This window comes from Mycteria americana, chromosome 2 (genome assembly GCF_035582795.1).
Source record: "Mycteria americana isolate JAX WOST 10 ecotype Jacksonville Zoo and Gardens chromosome 2, USCA_MyAme_1.0, whole genome shotgun sequence".
Taxonomy (NCBI): Eukaryota; Metazoa; Chordata; class Aves; order Ciconiiformes; family Ciconiidae; genus Mycteria; species Mycteria americana.
Genome location: NC_134366.1, coordinates 75,980,893 through 75,998,829, shown reverse-complemented (window position 1 = coordinate 75,998,829; position 17,937 = coordinate 75,980,893). Strand labels below are relative to the sequence as shown.

Genomic DNA, 17,937 nt, shown 5'->3' with positions numbered 1-17,937 from the left:
CTCGTGACAATTCATTTAGAAAACTTGTGTGCTGCTTTGCCCAGTGCTACAGACTAGGCTTGCAAGTAAGGAAGTTGCACGGCTCTGCCCTTCATCACCCTGACACAAAGCAAGAACACCAACGTACTGGCAACAACAGAAAGGGATACTTCAGGTACAACTGGTTCCTCACAGGTATACAGTCTCCACTATTCATTAAGTCTTTATCTGCACACCTGCCTTCATCCTTTAAATGCTACCTGCTACATACAACTGCGTGTCTACCGGGTCAGTCAGTGAACAGAGGGGCCAGAAAGAGCCACCAAAGACGACTTTGGTGACTACACCACCACATTTAGAGGACACTTACGCCTGCTGGAAACATAGGAAAGAGACTTGCTTACCAGGCACAGCACCAAGATGTCGCAGGATGGATCCTGTATTATTAGGAAGGACTGTGAGGTTCCACCCATGCCTGTTTGAGGGGTGACACATGTCAGTGCACGTTCCCAGTGCCAACATCCCCAGTGCCAAGCTGCCCTGCCAGCCTTGTGCCCCCACCTCCACTCAGCATAATAGGGCAGCTGGCACGAGTCGACAAAGCGGGTGGATTTGGTGATCTTACCTTGAAAATGGTTCAGATTTTCCCACGGGAAAGCCGCTCCCGTGGGTGTTGGTATCTACTTTTCCACAATGCACTGCTACGTGGCAATCTTTCTGTTCCACTATCCGCCAATATTCTTGCTGTGGTAAGAGAAAGTGGTAATGCATTTTTAATTCACTGAACAAGGCACCTCTCATTAAAATATAAACCCCAGAAATGTGCAGGGCTTTCATGACCTCAATGTAATTCAACATAAAACACTGCTTAAAAATAAGAATATAAATACTTAAAAGTAACAATTAATTGGGAAGACAGAATTTAGATTCTCTTGGCTCCTGCGCTTCAGCACATGACACATTAAGACTTCTTTCTCTCCCTCAGTTCATCAACACCTTTATTAAAAATGTCAAAAAAAATTTTAAAAGGAAGAATCAGTACTATGTCTATCTAACCATTTATTTTTCTTCCACCCTAGACAGCCTTAAACTGCTCATGGTAATGACTGAATATCAACTACACTGAATCCGCATACCGAATCCCCTGAAATAAAAAACTTTTACCACCCCTTGTGTTGGCCTCACCTCTACTTCAGCTACTGTAGGCTCCTTCGTGAAGCACATGTTCATGATGTTTCTTGCTGTTCGGTAGAAGGTTGTTAAAGAAACAGACCTACCCTGTGGAAAAAGAAAATAAAATTAAAAGTGAAAATAAAAATATGTGCCTCCATTCCCCCTGGCCTCACTCTTTTCCTTACATGCTCAATCCCAGATCGTGATGGGGGAAAGAGGACAATGTCTCCAGAACACATGTGGGTCTAAAGGTCATTTCTTATCTGAGGGAAAATACTTCAAAAGATACAGAAATTTAATCACATCGAATCACCAAACCAACCGTCTAAAAGGCCAATGGAACATTCCCAGAAGGTCATGTACACTGCTTTGTCCAGCACGATGCTCTGTGTTTGATAAATACAGAAGATGGACATGGCCCAGCTTTCTATGACAGGTTGCAAAGGACCCAGTAGGCAACCCTACCTGCATTTTACAATCAAATCCAATACGTGATCAAAGGACCATGTGGCTACGCTCTTTATATACAGAGAAACATGTGAAAAAGACTTGGGAAATTCACAGAAATGTTCCACATCAAACTAGTATTGTACATGATCGAAGGGGGTCACAAAAAGTAGAGTTTACCAAGATTACTGTAATCACCTGCTTACAAAAACTAGTTAATGCTCAATTCAATAAAAGCAGTTCAAATGCAAGGAACCAGGACCTGTTATTACAAGGTTGAGAAAAGTAAAACACAGTAAAATTGCCAAATGAGTGCACCCTTTCTTGGCACCACTGCAGGAGCTGTACGAGATGAGGATCTGACTTGGTTTTCTGCTTGAGCTATACCTAAATTTCTGGATACCTGCTTTCACAAATAACTATAATACCAGATGCTCTGGGAAGCATCCTCTGAAGGCTTTGAAGGCAGGAGCACGAGAACCTGCTTGCTCCTTTCAGCCCAGACATACTGGTATGCCCAGACAGGGACACCCCTATTGCCTTCTCTGCTCCAGGGCAGAAGAAACATCCTGGGAAGCTGTGAGTCACGAGAGCTGGCAGGCGCCACACTAGCTGCTGTGGCCCTTCTGGTTTGCAGGCATCGTTGCAGGCACAGACTAGCATCGCTCTGCAAACATGAAGTTGAAAATATCTTTGCCCCCTTGCCAGATCCACTGTTCCTTCCTCTAACTCCCATTGTGTCCACTGGCTGCCCATCTGAGCAACCACAGACTTAAAAACTCCATGTCAATGAAGTTTTTATTATTCGGACTATTACCTTTCTAGTTTTTTAATTATGAAACAGATCTGCCAAACCACCTCAGCCTTTTCTTGTGTTTAATTTTTATTTAAGAACTACGTCCAAGAGTAAACTAGAAACAACTATACAAGCAGCTTTTCTCCCAGAGGCCAAGTGTACCACTTTGCCATGCTCCTACAGTTGTAACATTGTCACTTTTTTAATTGAATAAAGCATAATTAGCTCTAACAAAAAAGTTTGTGAAATGCCCAGGGCCTGGGGCCCTCTGATTCCCATAAACCTCAGAGTTGGATGCTTTGCGATACAATAAACAATTTCCTTCATCTTTTAATGCCCTCATGAATCATTTATTGAGGCAGCCTTTTACCACAAAACCTCTCGTAAAATGCAGGGCCCGCACCAACAGTCGTCACACTTGAGCATAGACTTCACCGCTCGCAAACCAACACACGATCTGCAGCACCTTCCTCGTTTCAGTTACTTGCCTCTTCCTCTCATCTTACACAGAAAAACAAGAATAAGGACTCATCTGCCAAGATTGACCGTGTCTGTCCATTTTTCAGATAGGCAGCAAGCAAGAAAAAAGAAACTGGAAAAACTGAACAGTTTAGCACTTTAAAATTGCATATATCCATTTCTTCCTCTATCAAGAATTTGGTATTTTTTTAGTCTCCTGAAAGTTGTAACACAAATTAAACAGTTGAGGGGGTTTTGTTGTCTGTTTTTGTTGTTTTGTTTATTTTTTAATCTGAGGGATCTCGTAAAATTTTCTAATGCCAACTCAGAAAATAATTTAAAATGCTGTAATGGAGCATTTTAACCTGAACACAAAATGAATTGCTGAAGATTAAAATACCCTTTTCAATGCCCTCACAAATGTCTCAACAGTTCAACAACTGGGAGCTTCAAGCTACTGAGCAGAGTCTCTGTTGCTGCGATGATATGACAGAGGAAGGTTTAAGGGACAAAATTTCCTATTTCCTCTCCTAATTCTTCTCCATGGCCTCTGTGGCAGCCATGAGAGCCAACCCAGAGCATCACCACCACCACCAAGCCTGGAAGGAAGTCACGGAGAAGGACACTGCAACGTTATGAATGTTAAAGATGTTAAAGCAACCATAAAAATGAGCAGAAACCAGAGATTTCACAATAGTCACAAGCGGGAAGGAGGGACTCCTGTTAAGCAGAATCTGAAAATGCTGAGTCCCTGGCTGAAGAAAGCTCAGCATGGGATTGCCGGGACAGTTTCATGTGAGGGCTGGCAAAACTTGCGTTGGTGATTTCTTCTGCATGTCCCTCTAGAGGGTCTGCTAATAAGTCTTCAGTTTGTTCTGTATGGAAACAAATGCTGTTTTCAGTCAGCTCCAGTACAGATTTTTAAAATATTTTCAGAGCTACAACTGGGGAAAGAAGAGAAGAGTGAAAATCTTGCAGCAGATCCTTCTTTGATGATAGTTTACTTCACATACTTACAAACGACGACATTTGATTAGTCAGATAGAAAAGCCATACATTTAGGAGTAAAGAAAGCAAGCACAGCAGCCTGCAGCACACACTTAAAAGCACAGCAGGCCTTACAGCCTGGAAAAGAGCAACACTGAAAATAATTTGGGAGCCCTGGCAGAAAGTCAGCCAAACACAAAGGAGATTTACTCTAACCTTGACACGCGATATGGTGGTAACTGCTCCTGGAAGACTGGATGTCTCTTTCTAAAAACATGTTCCAGCTCAAGCACGTACTGACTGTAGAAATTACTGTGCAAAACCCTAAATGTATGGCCTCCTCATGGTCTGAAGCACAGACTTTATGGCCTAAACTGTACTACAGCCATATGATTATGATATTCTCCTCTAGCCCTCAATCTATTGACCTAGGCATTTATCAAAGGGGTGGGGTTGTTTTGGTTTTGTGTGTGTTTTTTATTTTTAACTAGAATTAGCAATGTGCTTTAGAAAGGAACCATTACAATCCCACCATTTGTGGAAACTGTAACATGAGGACATGTTCTGTTAAACAAATTTCAGATTTTCTCAGAAACATGTTAATAGGTAAGGAACAGTCCCCCCTCCACAGACACGGCACATCATTCAAGAAAAACAGAGAATGCAGGATTAAAAGGCTTGTTTCATAAAATGCCATGAAGTACCCACTGCTTAAATCCATAAGCCAGCACCACCTCACCTCAGTCTTATTAAAAAGCCTAGTGATGAACTATAGTCATCTTACAGGTCTTGTGGGTTACTCTGGTGCATCAAGATTGCTGCATAATTTCTTATTTCTACTTCTTGAGGCTTGCTCTAAGTGACATAACCAGTTCTCATGCATCAGTCGTCCTACAGGGCTGTCCCCCAAGTGCTGTGAAAATGAAGCTATGCACCTCTCTCTGCACTCAGACTGACCAGGCATCCCACAGGGTGCTCCACAGCAGGGATCTCTCCAGAAACCCACCACAGATTTGCTTCCCCCTGTTCTTTCCCTGGTCCATCACCTGTGACAGTAGTCCCCAGCCTCTGCACCATAGATGAGCATGGGATGGGATTCAAACGAGCAAGCCCCAGTGTCTGGGAAGCTGCCAGCACCACAGCGGACAACCCAAGGTGTTGCCTGAGTGGCTCTGTGTGCTGCAGCTGCTTTGGTGGGTGGGGAGAGCACTGGCCCACAGGCTCAGCAATGCTTGTCTCTAACAGCTTTTATGCTCATAACAAAAGTATTTCTACCGGGTATTGCTGGACTCGTATAGGTCTGATGGTGTCAGTACTGTCAGTGCTTTTTGGGCAGCAGCAGCAATTTGGGAGCTCTCAGCCTTTTGGGGTAAAGGCCTGGGGCTCAGCAGACTCAGGCTGGTTATACTAGCTGCGCTTTACTTGCTCATCTTTTTTTATTTTCTAAGTCTGATTACGACACTTCTCACAAATCCCAATCTTGCTTTTTGAGTTACTTTGTATCTTCTAAACTTTAACTTGGGACTTGCACTGGAAAAGAAGATGGAGGCATTTCCCCACTAAGTTTGAGGTTGTTCATACAGCAGTCAGGGTAAGTTGTATCAGTATTTCATTTAACATCATTAAGCACAGGATATGAAGCACAGAAATGCCACTTCACTATTCACAAATGCTGCTGTCATTAGATAAGCTTCTCTCCAACAGCAGCATGGCAAAGAGATTGCTTTTCAAAGGTGGGATTGAGGCCGGAGTCCCCGAGTAGAAGAATTTTTGGGCTGACAAATCATAACAAGCTGCAAAAGAAACCTGAAGCAAGCTTTTAAAGCTCAAGTCATGAGCTCATGCAGTCCCTAAATAGCTTAACAATAAGCCACTTCGGGCTATCTGGCTTCATTTCCTGGTGATTGAAGTGAGATTGGAAGGGGAGGAACAGCGTATTCCTTTACTGGGCACAGACACTCAACGCTGTATTTCTCTCGGAGCACGGCTACACAATTCAACGCCAACTCAAAACTGCACTGCGAGTTGCAGTGCCAAGTCCTGCTCCAGAGTAGGAGACTGCCAAATAAAATACAGTGAAAGAGTCAGCATTCCTTCGTAAATGGATGTACTTGATATGTGGAGGACTAAGCGCCCATGTGACTGTTATGGCTGAGCAAAACCTGGCATCGTGGATGACAATATTGTTTGCATTTCAATTTCCCCGTTCTAAATGTAGTGGTATTTCTAGTGATGTTAGTTTTGATGTGGAGCACTACTTATCTCAACAAGAGACTTGCAAGAAGCAGGAATGAGAAAGCAGAACATTACTTTAAATGTCACTAGAAAATGAAAATAAAAACCGTGTCTGCAAGGATAATTGGGCAGAGCTATTCAGGGAACCTCTCACAAGGAGACAAGGAGGGGAAGAGCCCAGCGCATCTTGTTATGACAGTAACACCTTCCAGCTTTTCCAGACATCCAGCGAGAGCCAGGCAGATCAGGATAAAGCCACCAGACCGCCCGGCTGCGATAGCTGCTGGCTGCCCTGCCGCCTTGGGGGTGGCACTGCAGCCCATCGGCTCCCCCCAGCCGGCTGGGTTTGCACCCGGATGCCACCCAGATGACAGCATCATCAGTTCTGCAAAACAAAACTGGCAGAGCCTGCCTCGTTACCTTGTATATACACTTGTGTAAGTCGCTAAGAACTCCCTCCTCCTCCTCCTCGTCCTCCTTCGTGGTCTCCTTTTCCTGAGCAAAGAGCCGCCGCCTGCCCGTCTTCAGTGGGACGTCGACCTCTTTTAACTTGTTGCGGAAGCCATTTTTGTGAACCACGCCATTGATGAGTCCGTTTTTGGGCTCAAACCGGGGCAAGGAATGGAACTTGTAGGCATTCTCCGAATGTCCCTCCAAAGGTCCTTTCCTCTTCTCCAAGATTTCCTTTTCCAGCAAGACCTCCTTCTCCAGTTTCTTGTGCTCCTCAGGGGAGAGGGAGTCATAGGAGAGCAAGTACTGGCAGTAGGCTTCTTGCAGCTTGGCCAGTCTGTCCTGTGCAGTTTTGGGGATGCGCAGCGTGTCTGCCAGCTTGTTCCATTTCTTGAGGTCAGTCACTTGCTGCATCCCCCCCATCTCGTTGATCAGCTGGACGAAGCAGGCCAGGTCGAGCTCACAGCCTCCTGGGGTCCGCATGTGCCAGGCAGCAGAGGAGGGGAAAGGGAAACACAGGAGCAGGTTAGGAAAGCTGCGGGTGGCTCGTGTCAAGCACGCTACCAGGCTGTGCACATAGTGGATGTGCCACCCGTACAGCTCCGGTCACCTGGGCACCGGAGCAGGACCGTCCCTATCTCTTACGCCTCCTGCTGAAGACAGACGGGTGCCACTGTTTTGCTAGCTTAATTCATTCAGCAGATCATATTTTGCTATTTGCAATAGCGTTCCCTATGGTTAAATTTGCTCTCCTCCTCAAGTTTCATTCCCTTCTCCTCTCAGAGCACCCCGAGCTATCTCCTGACATGTGTTTTTCCCCTGGTCATTACCCAGCGGTCAGGGAGATGGGAGTTGCCCAGTTCTTTAAAAGCCCACACACTCCCACCCTCACCTCGCCCTCTACCAGTCCCACATCTGGTTTATACCAGGAAGAAGCAAAACAGGTGTCAAGATGGGTATTGGCAATCAAAAAGACAAGTACTTATCCTTTCTGGAGGTGAAACATTGATTCTGCACAACACTTTGAATACAGTTAGTATTTAAAAGGAGCACAGTAACATCATTAATTTCACTACACGTAGAAAAGTCCTTATTAAAAAAACAAGGGAGGCAGGGGGTTGTTTGGGGTTGGTGTCTGCAACTGCATAAAAAAGTTCCAGACACATTATTCTTCCAGTTTGAGGCCATCCATATTTTATACTCCATTATGTTTTTGTATGTTTTAAGATGACTAGCACATTTCACACTCCAGTCAAAAAATAAAAATGGGGGATTATACAAACTGCAGCATAAAAAGCAGCCAAATGGATGAGGAACAATAAAAGAAACATCATAAATACTCTCAAAACACAGAAATAAATCATCAGTAGAAAGAGTGAAGAAACGGACCAAAGACCACCTACAATTCAACAGGGCACTGCTGAAGGAAAAAGGAGAATTAATACAAAACTGCACCACATTGTCTCTCCCTCCCCTTCTTCTTTGAGAAAAGTAAAAAATTATTATGCCATAGCCATTTCAGAGCACTTAGAAATGCTATTATACAACAGAGAAGAGCAAGAAGCAGTGTTACGGTAAATATTTACTGTCGGATACACAGCTACAGCATCTTAAGGGCCAGTCATATTTTGCTTGCTGGTGCAAGCAGTATTACTTTCTTCAAACTATCCTGTGCTGCATCTCAGATGCTTCATAGCTGATCCCAATTTTCCTTCTTCCCTCTGCTTTCCCCTCTTCCACCACTCGTGCCAATCCGCTGAGGAGGGAGGCTCAGCAACATAAACCTGCATGCAACATTCTGGGATGACAATGGTTGCGACCAAGGCAGAGCAGCACCAGAGGCTGCTCGCTAATGCTGCCCGCACAGCGCTGGTCAAAGGTGTGAAAAGAGGGGAAAGGATTTTGGATGCAGCCAAAACCAAGGGTAAGGCTTTGAGGAGCATATGACAAGGGTGGAGGCAGGGCCATGGGGCAGCAGATTTACCCAATTTAGCAATTTTTTTGGGGGGGTCAAAATGGTTAAGTCTTGAAGCTGAGAAAAGGTAAACACCATTGGGGAAAAAAAAAGTTTGAAAGGTTTTCTTTCTTTCCTCTTTAATCTTCCCCATAAAATAACTTTCAAGCTGGCCTCTATTACAGGCTGTTACTTTTTTTGGTCTAGTGTTTTATATGCAGAATTCACAAATAAGCTGAAGGTACAATTCAAGATGGCTTTCCATCCCAATAGATTCAGTGACCTACATAAAGTTGAGTAACATACTCCTAACTTCCAAAGAAGTGCAGTCCAGGTTTAATGTTATACGTGTTCTCCAGTGGGACAAATAGCACACACCCAGCTTAAGGTCCTACTTTCAACACTGTTCATGAGCTATTAAAGAAATGCGATTTTCTCCCGCATCATGGAATGATCACTCATAATCACTCCACAATATTAGAGCTCAAGTAGCACATCATTCAATCAGAGCCTCACATATCTGGCAGATCCTTCATAGGGCCAGCTACAGCTAAGGTTTACAAAATGGTCTCAATTGTAATTCCATTTCACACAGTCATAACTTTTGGAAGCATTTATATCTCAGGCTGATGTTTTCCAGGATTGACCTAAGCATGTTGCTTAACTTTCCTTGAAAGGCTGAAGGGAAAACAAACAAACAAACAAACAAACCCCCCCCAAAAAACACCCAAGGAGTTTTAACCCCATTTATAAGCACCTATAGCAAAATGGCTTAAATAGGAGACCCAGCACATGTTATGCAGAAATAGTGTCTTTCTTTTTTTTTTAAATTGTCTTAATTTCACTAAGTTAGGAATATTTTTAAATTGCCTAATAAGCAAGCTCAATTAAAAAAAAAATCTTAAATCTTCAGGTATGCATTTAATACCAAATGCTGGCAACTACACAAGTTGTTGGCAAAACTCCCACTTACTTCAATGGAAATGTGATTTGGCCCTGAAAGGAGGGATATGTACGCATGTCTACTTAAATAAGTGCACATTTATCACCACGGATTATTTTATATCTTTCCTGCTGGAACAAACAGATTTCTCATCTTTGTACACTGATGATCTCCAGCTTCTTTTCTCCATTTTGTTTTTAATTTTAAACACAAGATAGGTAGGAAATTAACTGCAGAAAGGATACATAGGATGCAAATTTTCTGAGAGACCACTGTTTGCTCCAGTTATATGGCACTCAGCAGAATAGAATCCTTGCCTATTAATTAGGCTCTTAGGTGCTTAAATAATACAAATAATTAACAGTAATGCCATCTTAATGCCGAGTTAAGGTATTTCATTAAAAAGTTAACATTGTTCCAGGAGCGTTAATCGAGCTGTCTTGCACATTTTCTTCTCTCTCTTGCCAATGTAAATTTAATTCATTATTCTTCTCTATTAGCATACAACCATTGCATACATTAGGAATACAAAATGTTCACTTATTGCTGCTTGAGTGATTTTAATTTTCAGATTTCCTTGAACGTTTTTTGCACGGCTACTGCAACAGAGTGCTAACCTTTGTTCCTCCTCCTTAAATTCTGTCATTTCTCTGTTGTGCCCTGCATCAGTTCACCATAAACTCTGCAATCTCTTTGTGTGCTTTTATGCATTTTCACTCACTTACCATATGTGATATAAAGTTTGAAGGGGGGGGGGGGGGGGGGGGGGAAGTGTTGTGAACAGCTTAAACAGAAAAGTGTGTCCTTTAATCCAACTAGCATTGATAGCTGCCTCTGATCGGATAATGCCTCAAAGGCAAAACTCTAGCCTCAAGTTGCAACATGCAGGTCCTGTGAGCTCTAACTTAAAACATTTCAAAAACAAAGGGAACGGCTTACAAAAATTAAAAACATGAGTTTGTTGCTATGTCATGGCTGCAAAGGCAGTAGAGATGGAGGTGGCTCATTCAATAGTTCATTTGTATGCTGCTGTTGTCATGTTTTTACAAACTATTGTCACATTTTTGTCACGTGTCATATTTGACAGCAGACCATAAACCAAGAATTCTGTTAAATAAGTGATTCTCACTCAGGCATTAGCCCTGGCAGACACCTGCTGGGAGAAATAATGAAACCTCCATTTTGCAATCAACCACATTTTACTGCCTATTCTTGACACTTAATGGTTGTTAAATGTCAGCAGGTCACTGCAAATTTGTAATTTTAAGTGTCTGAGTACCCAAATAGAAGTCAGTTCCGAGATATTTTCTTTCCCCCTTGGTTAAATGCTTTTAAAGGAAGGGGGAAAGAAAATATTTGTATTAAAGCCTGGCAGCATTGCAACCTGTTTGGAAAACATCTTTGGAAAGGTCTGAAAAATATTCTTAGGCAACATTTAAACTAAGGCTATCAGCATCTGTAGTTGTACTACCTTTAAAAATAAAACATCAGGGAAAGAAGATCCTGAATCCTGGAGACCAAGACCCCACATATTTCCCCTGGGTGAAATAGAGCTGGCAGGAGGAAAGCGGCGATATAAAGTCTCCCTGGAAAGCTCTCTGACAACCTACCTGCATTGTGCCTGACCGATGGATAAGGAAGAGAGATCAAGAGCTCTGCAGTGTTAATTGAACAGGGGTTCGGTTAAGCATAAAGGCAAACAGAGCATAAAGTTGTATACGGACACTAACAAGCAGCAGCAAAAGGCCAATGAAACCACAGCCCTTACCTATGAGTGGGAGTTCGTCCATGGTAATGCCCTGAGATTTGAGGTGCTTCTTGATACAGGCCAGCCGCTGCACGTTGGGTCCCCAGCGCCTGCCTAGCTTGTGTATGTGCTGAATCTGTGTCACAAACCGCATTTCATCATTTAGCTTGCACTCAGGTCTCCAGTCTGGAGGAGGAATCACCCTGCACATCCCATACTTCTCTACCTGAGCTCGGACTGACTCAATGTATATCAGTGGGTCATGAAATTCCTTGGTGGAGGGCCTAAGGATGGGAATCTCCCCCAGCATCCCCCACCCAGACTTACTACTGCCCTTTTCGTGCTTTCCCATTGAGTCTTGTGGCTTGTGCAAGGACTCCGCTTGAGAGGTAGAACGATTTTCACAGGAGGCATTTTCAGTTTTGCCATGTGCTTGTTTCCCTGGCATACTCTTTCCAGCAGTGGCTCTTTTCGGCCTATTTCTTTCCAAACTCTTCTCTGGCACTTCCTTTTTAAGGTGTCCATTCAGCAAAGGCTTTTCTATGGCTGCCTTTTTGCTGGCAGCTTCTGCCAAGTTGACTGCCCCTTTCATTCTCTTGGTGGGCGACTGTATTTTATCTATGTGATTCGTCTCTTCCAGCCTCCTCTTCGAATTGCGCAGCCCCTCCCTTAATTGTCTCCCCACCTCCTTAGTGCATGTCTTTTGGTTCAACTTGCCATTGACTTTTACACCATTAACAGCGGTATTGTTAGACTTGGATGCTCCAAGGGATAGCACCTGTTTGCGGGTTTTTGCATTGCTACTTTCTATTTTCCCTGAGATTGTGTGGTTGACAGGTGAACTGGGTTTGTGGTGATTTAGTTTGGTTTCCTTGACCAGTTCTTTCTTGGCTTTGGTGTATGTGACAGTTCCCTTTGTCACTGTTGCAGTGTACTTCACAGTTTTGGACGGTGAAGGTCTGACTTCTCTCATCTTTTTGGCACTGGCTGCATTTGCACTCGGAGATGACATTCGAGTGATCCCGTTGACTTTAGAAACCTGCAATGCCAGGAATGTTGCAGGGGGAGCAGAAGGAAGGAAATAGAAAACAGAAAAGTAAATTAATAATGTTACCACTCGGCCACAGCGTCCCAGTTGCTGGACAACCATATTCTGCAGTCCTGACTCCTGGCCCCTTCATACAATCTACATAAAACAGTTTTCACCCAGGCAAGAGGAGGGACTGGGCATTTATAATAAACAAATAAAATAGAAGTATTTTTTTAAAAAACAAACCAAAAAGTCCCCAGAAAGCCAATCTTGCTTTTGGAGGGTACGAAGCCTCTGGCATTAAGAAGGGTGAGGTCCCTTGCTTGCACTACTCCCTTCCTTGTCCACCAGAAAGCCTCTTACGGTATCACAAAACACAGGTAGTCTGATTTACAAACTAATACTTTTATTATCTCCTTTTCTGGCCCTCAGACACTATCTCTCTCCCACCCAACTTCCCTTAAGTGCACACACAGTTTGCTACTTTTTAGCAGACAAACTAGCCAGTGTATACTGTCTAGTCTAACTGGAATGGGAATGTTTTGCAAAAAACACAAAACACACACCGAGATTCAAACCAACCTCCTGTCTATACATACATATACATAAAAAGAGACATTGAACATATTATGCACCCAACAGATCAGGATGGCCGTGAAGGATCCAGTCTGTCATACATATTAAATCTTGGGAGGCATTTTGTTGCTGAAGTCATTATTTGAAATAAAAATGTATACAGTAGTTCAATGCATTTTTTTTTTAAGTTTGATATCTGGGCAGTTTTGCTGACACATTTTATTACATCATATTCATCACTAATGTGTCATTGCAACTTAGAATTGCTGGACTCCACTGCTTTCTGTTAGACATTTAAACCCAGCTATGAAACTAATACTTATATTTTAACTATAAGATGCGTTAAGCACCAAAAGCAACCCTCAGCTTCGAAGGGAATTGTGATGGCTCAGCACTGCCAAAGCTAAGCCCTGCTACTAAGAAAATGAAGTTCAATTTTAAACCTCAAACAAATTTCAGCCTTTAAACAAGTTTAAACATTATCTCCTCACCTCCTTAAACTACTGTGAGTGCAGAAACACGCATCCAAAAATCAGGAACATTGATAAAAGTGCTCCAAGTTGAAAGCATACAATACAATAACCCATTATCAGCGCTCAGGTGAGTAACACCATTCCTGCAAAGTTACAATACTTCCCTGTGGGATTTCAAAACACTTGCCAAATTAGTAAGCATGGCAGCTTCTCTCAAATAAATGCAAGAATAGTAGTCACTTATAAAGTAGGGATTAAATGTTATAAAATAGGGATCAGATAGAGACTGAAAAGATCGTGCTGTGGTCTTGTATTAAGTGACTTGCAGACGAGGACCTGGAACCTGGGGATTCTGCATACACACACACACACATATGTGTATACACGCATTTACTGTGTGCATTTTTCCCTCTGTGCTCCAGAAGCTTGAGCAGGAGTAAGGCCCTTTTAAAACCCATCCATATTCTTGTCCTTCCCATGCTTCCAAGGTAGAAACACTTAAGGAAAATCCAGTTAACTGATGACATGAGTTTTTACCTTGAGCTTTCCAAAGACATATGAGATATCATCTGGAAAGCAAACACTTGCTAACAGAAATGCATTTAGCCATTTCCCTTGAAGTTTAGGCAGTACTCTGAATTCGAAATGGAGGCCTGGGTTTGACTTTTATAGCCCTTTTTCACGCCACAGAGCAGACATGGGTAGAGAGCTGTTGAGACATTGCCTCCTGCCTGCAACAGTCAGAACAAGAGTTGAACATCTCTGGCTTTATAAATAGCCAGGAACATCGATTAGAGATTTCATCTAGACTAATAGAGAAGACTTGATTGAGAACTGGGAGGGGAAGGTAATCTGGGTGACACTGATCATGAAATGAGTTTTCAATTCTAAGATGTGACAACAGTAGAGAAAGGACAGACTTAAAAAAAAAAAACCCAACAACAACAAAAAAAACCAAACCAAAACAAAAAAACACCTGAAAACAAACAAACAAACAAACAAACAAACAAACCAAAGCAATTCCCACTCAGAGGAAGGGCACAAAGCACTGGCCATTATGCCTGTTCACAAAGTTCTCTAATGACTGGAAAATTAGAGAAGAAATCTCAGTAAAAAGTGAAAACACAATTATGTGACTAAGTGCAACTATATAGGAACAGCAAAAGCATGCATGGGTAAAATCAGAAAGGCCAAGGAGCTAAGGAAACTTCGGTTAGCAAGGGACATAAATGAAACAGAAAAAATTTTATAAATACCTTAAAAATACAATGACAATGAAGAACAGCAGAGACCAACCACCACACAAGGAAGGAAAACAAATGCAACGGTTTGGCTCAAGTGTTTGTGCTTCTTTTGCATCATCCTTCACCAAAAGTACCACTGACTGAATACTTACCAGATATATAACATAACCAATTTCAGCAAAAGAGCTAGGAAGGCAACCCCAGCAAGCTAAAGCGTACCTAGATGACTTAGGGCATGGCTCCTGGAAATAAGTTGAGGGTAGGCAGAGCCTACCTAACTTCAAACCCTAAAATCATTCTGGAACAAATCATCAAACAGTTAATTTGTAAACACACAAACAGTAATAAGATAATGTTAAAAACAAAAAAAAATAGTAAAAACAAAACAAAAGACTCCCACCCATAGTTTTGCCAAAATAGCACATCAAGCTAATTTAATCATCTTCTGACAGACACCTGGCTGAGCAGGTAAAGAAGCACCTCCTCTTCAGTAGGGCTCCAGTCACTGTCCCACATGACATTCTATTAAACAAGCTCCTGAGACATAGCCTAGACACAATTACTCTAAAGTGGCTTCACAAGGGATTAAATAAAGTCATCCTCAAGAGAAGTTATCGTTGTCATAGTTCACTGCCATCCTGGCACGGCATTTCAGGTGACTTTCTGTAGGGACTTGTCTTGGCCTTGGTTCTACCACGTACTTCCATCAGTAACTTGTATTATCGTAAAATTTGCCAGTGACACACACCTGCAAGGGGCTGTAAGCACTCTGGAGACAAGGTCAAAATCAAAGGTAATCTTGAAGAACTTATTTCAGAAAATGTCTACAATAAGAGGAAGTGCTATTCTTAGGAAGGACAAATCAAATACATGTAGGGGAGGAATAACATTTGGCGACCACAGCGACCTGCGAAATGCGACGGTAGTACAAAGCATGCAAATCAGTTTCTGAGACCTATTATTAAGAACGCCAAAAGCAAGGGATGGGAGCACAGGCTTTCCTATGCAGGCTTGGACCCAGGATCGAGCCCACACTGCAAGAAAAATTTAGACAGTGGAGCAAGCCTAAAAGAGCACAAAGCGCTCAGGTATTTGGAAAATATGATCTTTACTGAAAAGCCAGAGGAACTGGGCTTATTTAGTCTGAAAGAGATGACTATAGGACAACTCTGTAACAGTCTTCCGATGCATAAGGAGCTGCTCTAAAAAGAGATAGTAAATGCTGTTTCCATGTTCACTGGGAAAAGCGGGAGAAAAAAACCCTTTAATTGTCTACAATGATGATCTGAGGCACAACTAGGAAAACTTTCTCATTAGTAGAAAAGGAAAATGCTGGAAGAAGCTGTCAATGGCTGTTGTGGAGTCTTGTCTATGGGAGTTTTTCCAGGTTTCAAGGAGGCCATAGCTATATTACTGTGCTGTCAGGTACAGTCAAGACAACACCTCAGAGTGAGCAGTCAGGCTGTATGGAGGTACCTTATCACTCCAGCCTTCCTTTATTTTTTTTTGAAGAAGTTGTGACCAGAAGTCTAAAGGGCCATCCAGGGCACTCCTTCAGCAAGGGGTGGTGACACAGGGCCTGAGGACAAAACACAGTCATGGAGAAAGTGCTCATGGAGAAAGGCAAGATCCTCATAGCTCCTCCTCTTCAAAGGAAAAGACACCATCAGCTTTAGGCCAGAATTAAAACTGCCAAGATACAAAACTCTGGAAAACAGAATTAATTAAGAAAACAGCAACTTATCACAACTGTTTAGAGTTGTTAGAAAACCTCCACACAACGAAAGCTTAGATCTCTCAGGGCCAAATCTTGAACTGAACAGGTACATAAGCTTCAGCTATCTAACCTGCAATCCTAGATTATAAGCACACTATTTTGAGTTTATTCAAACTTCATGAAGTTATTTCCAATGACAAACAGATCCTGAAGTAGAGAATACTTGGCTTTGAGACTACTATAAGGAATTCACTTATTTATTTCTGATTGCTAACTAAGAAGACCCCACAAGAAAGAAACACTGCTGAAAACCTCGTCAGGACATCATCTTTCTAAAGCTGACACAACATGGTGGTTTTCACATGCTTCTCCCTCTTCCCTCCCCAAATGCCCACAGGTATCCTTGAGTGTTTTCAGAGAGGACAGCATAATGTTTAAGATACAGCAGTACTATATAGACCAGAACAGACCACGCTTCAAACAGGAATAGGCTGCAACAAACATCTTCCAGCTGGAAACAAGTGGAACAAACAACGTGGTCATAGCCCACCATCAAAGCAACAGGTGGATTCAGGATTTCACATCGACAAATGTGAAATTCTGGCTGGTCAGTCATCACCTATATGTTCCTGGTCTGTACTTGTCTCTGAGGACCCATCAGATGATTGGAACCAAAAGAAACAAGAAATTGTGGTAGGCATTTTCTTACCTTTCTACTGTTGATATGTCTCCCCCCAAACCAAACATACACACACAGAGTCAGCCTAAAAAATTGGCCACACTGCCAGGTGCGCAGGTTCACCAAATGGGGGTCTATGCCACAGCTCCATCCCGAGGCAGTGCTTACACTGAGCGCATAAGAAAGAAGTCAATTTAATTCAAATAGTAACAAAGTGATTGACATTAGCCTTACATGACTCAAAGTCTTGAGCTAAAGGTGAAACTAGGGATATGAATAATTTTATCTTTGCTTTTCAGCTATCTTCTCAGTTTTGCTGACATACATTTGTCTCCAGACCACTCTTTTCTCCACTTTACTGAACACTTGCCTTGCAGTAAAAGACGGTACGATAGACTTTAAATTTTGTTGCCTTTTAAAAAGCAAATGGGACCAGCACATAGTCTTGCAGCAATTTGTTTGTTGGATTTGAACTGGTTTACATACACACCTCTGCATATCACCTAGGATCCATCCTCCAGACAGATACACACATACACACACACAAAAAATAAAGCCAACAAACAACTTGTTAGATAACAACCACAGTAGTAACAGCAACATTAGCAATACCAACAACAGGTTTGGTCCCAAACAAATTCAAGTTACGCAACTGATCTCGAATTCATTCATAAAAATACTTCTGTGTTGATACGAGTTTTGCAGAGCTAAATTACCATATTAGACCGAGAGAGGGCCCCATTGAACTACATTTCCTTTGCCCACCACCCCTTTGAAGTAGGGGATTTGGGAAGGTAGCAAGGGAGGAAGAAAGAGAGACAGGGAACACGTGACAAGTGCAAGTGCACCCCAGAAAAGGAAAGAAAGAATGAGAGGAAAAAAGAAAATCTCGGGTAATTTCTAGTGTTCTGCCTTTATTTGCTGTAAGACTGAACAAACCAAAAACACATACATAAATAAACCATGTAAATGCATGTGAACAAGGAGCAAAAACATAACTGGAAGGAGGAGGAACATGTGGCTGGCACCCTGGGAAAACAACTCTCCT

The 17,937-nt window shown here is 42.5% G+C and overlaps 1 protein-coding gene across 9 annotated transcripts in view; it reads right to left on the bottom strand.

The window, feature by feature from the left end:
* JARID2 (jumonji and AT-rich interaction domain containing 2) overlaps nt 1–17,937 on the bottom strand; it is a 228,194-nt gene that overhangs the window by 20,391 nt on the left and 189,866 nt on the right. For all 9 annotated transcript variants that reach the window (XR_012774336.1, XR_012774337.1, XM_075493800.1 and 6 more), the window contains 5 exons: nt 11,192–12,209; nt 6,497–6,996; nt 1,165–1,257; nt 605–723; nt 384–454 (listed from right to left, as the gene is read on the bottom strand). Coding sequence is in view for 7 of the 9 variants with exons in the window: in XM_075493800.1 (XP_075349915.1) it covers nt 384–454; nt 605–723; nt 1,165–1,257; nt 6,497–6,996; nt 11,192–12,209 (1,801 nt within the window). In the remaining 2 variants the exon portion in view is untranslated. The remainder of the gene's footprint in view (nt 1–383; nt 455–604; nt 724–1,164; nt 1,258–6,496; nt 6,997–11,191; nt 12,210–17,937) is intronic.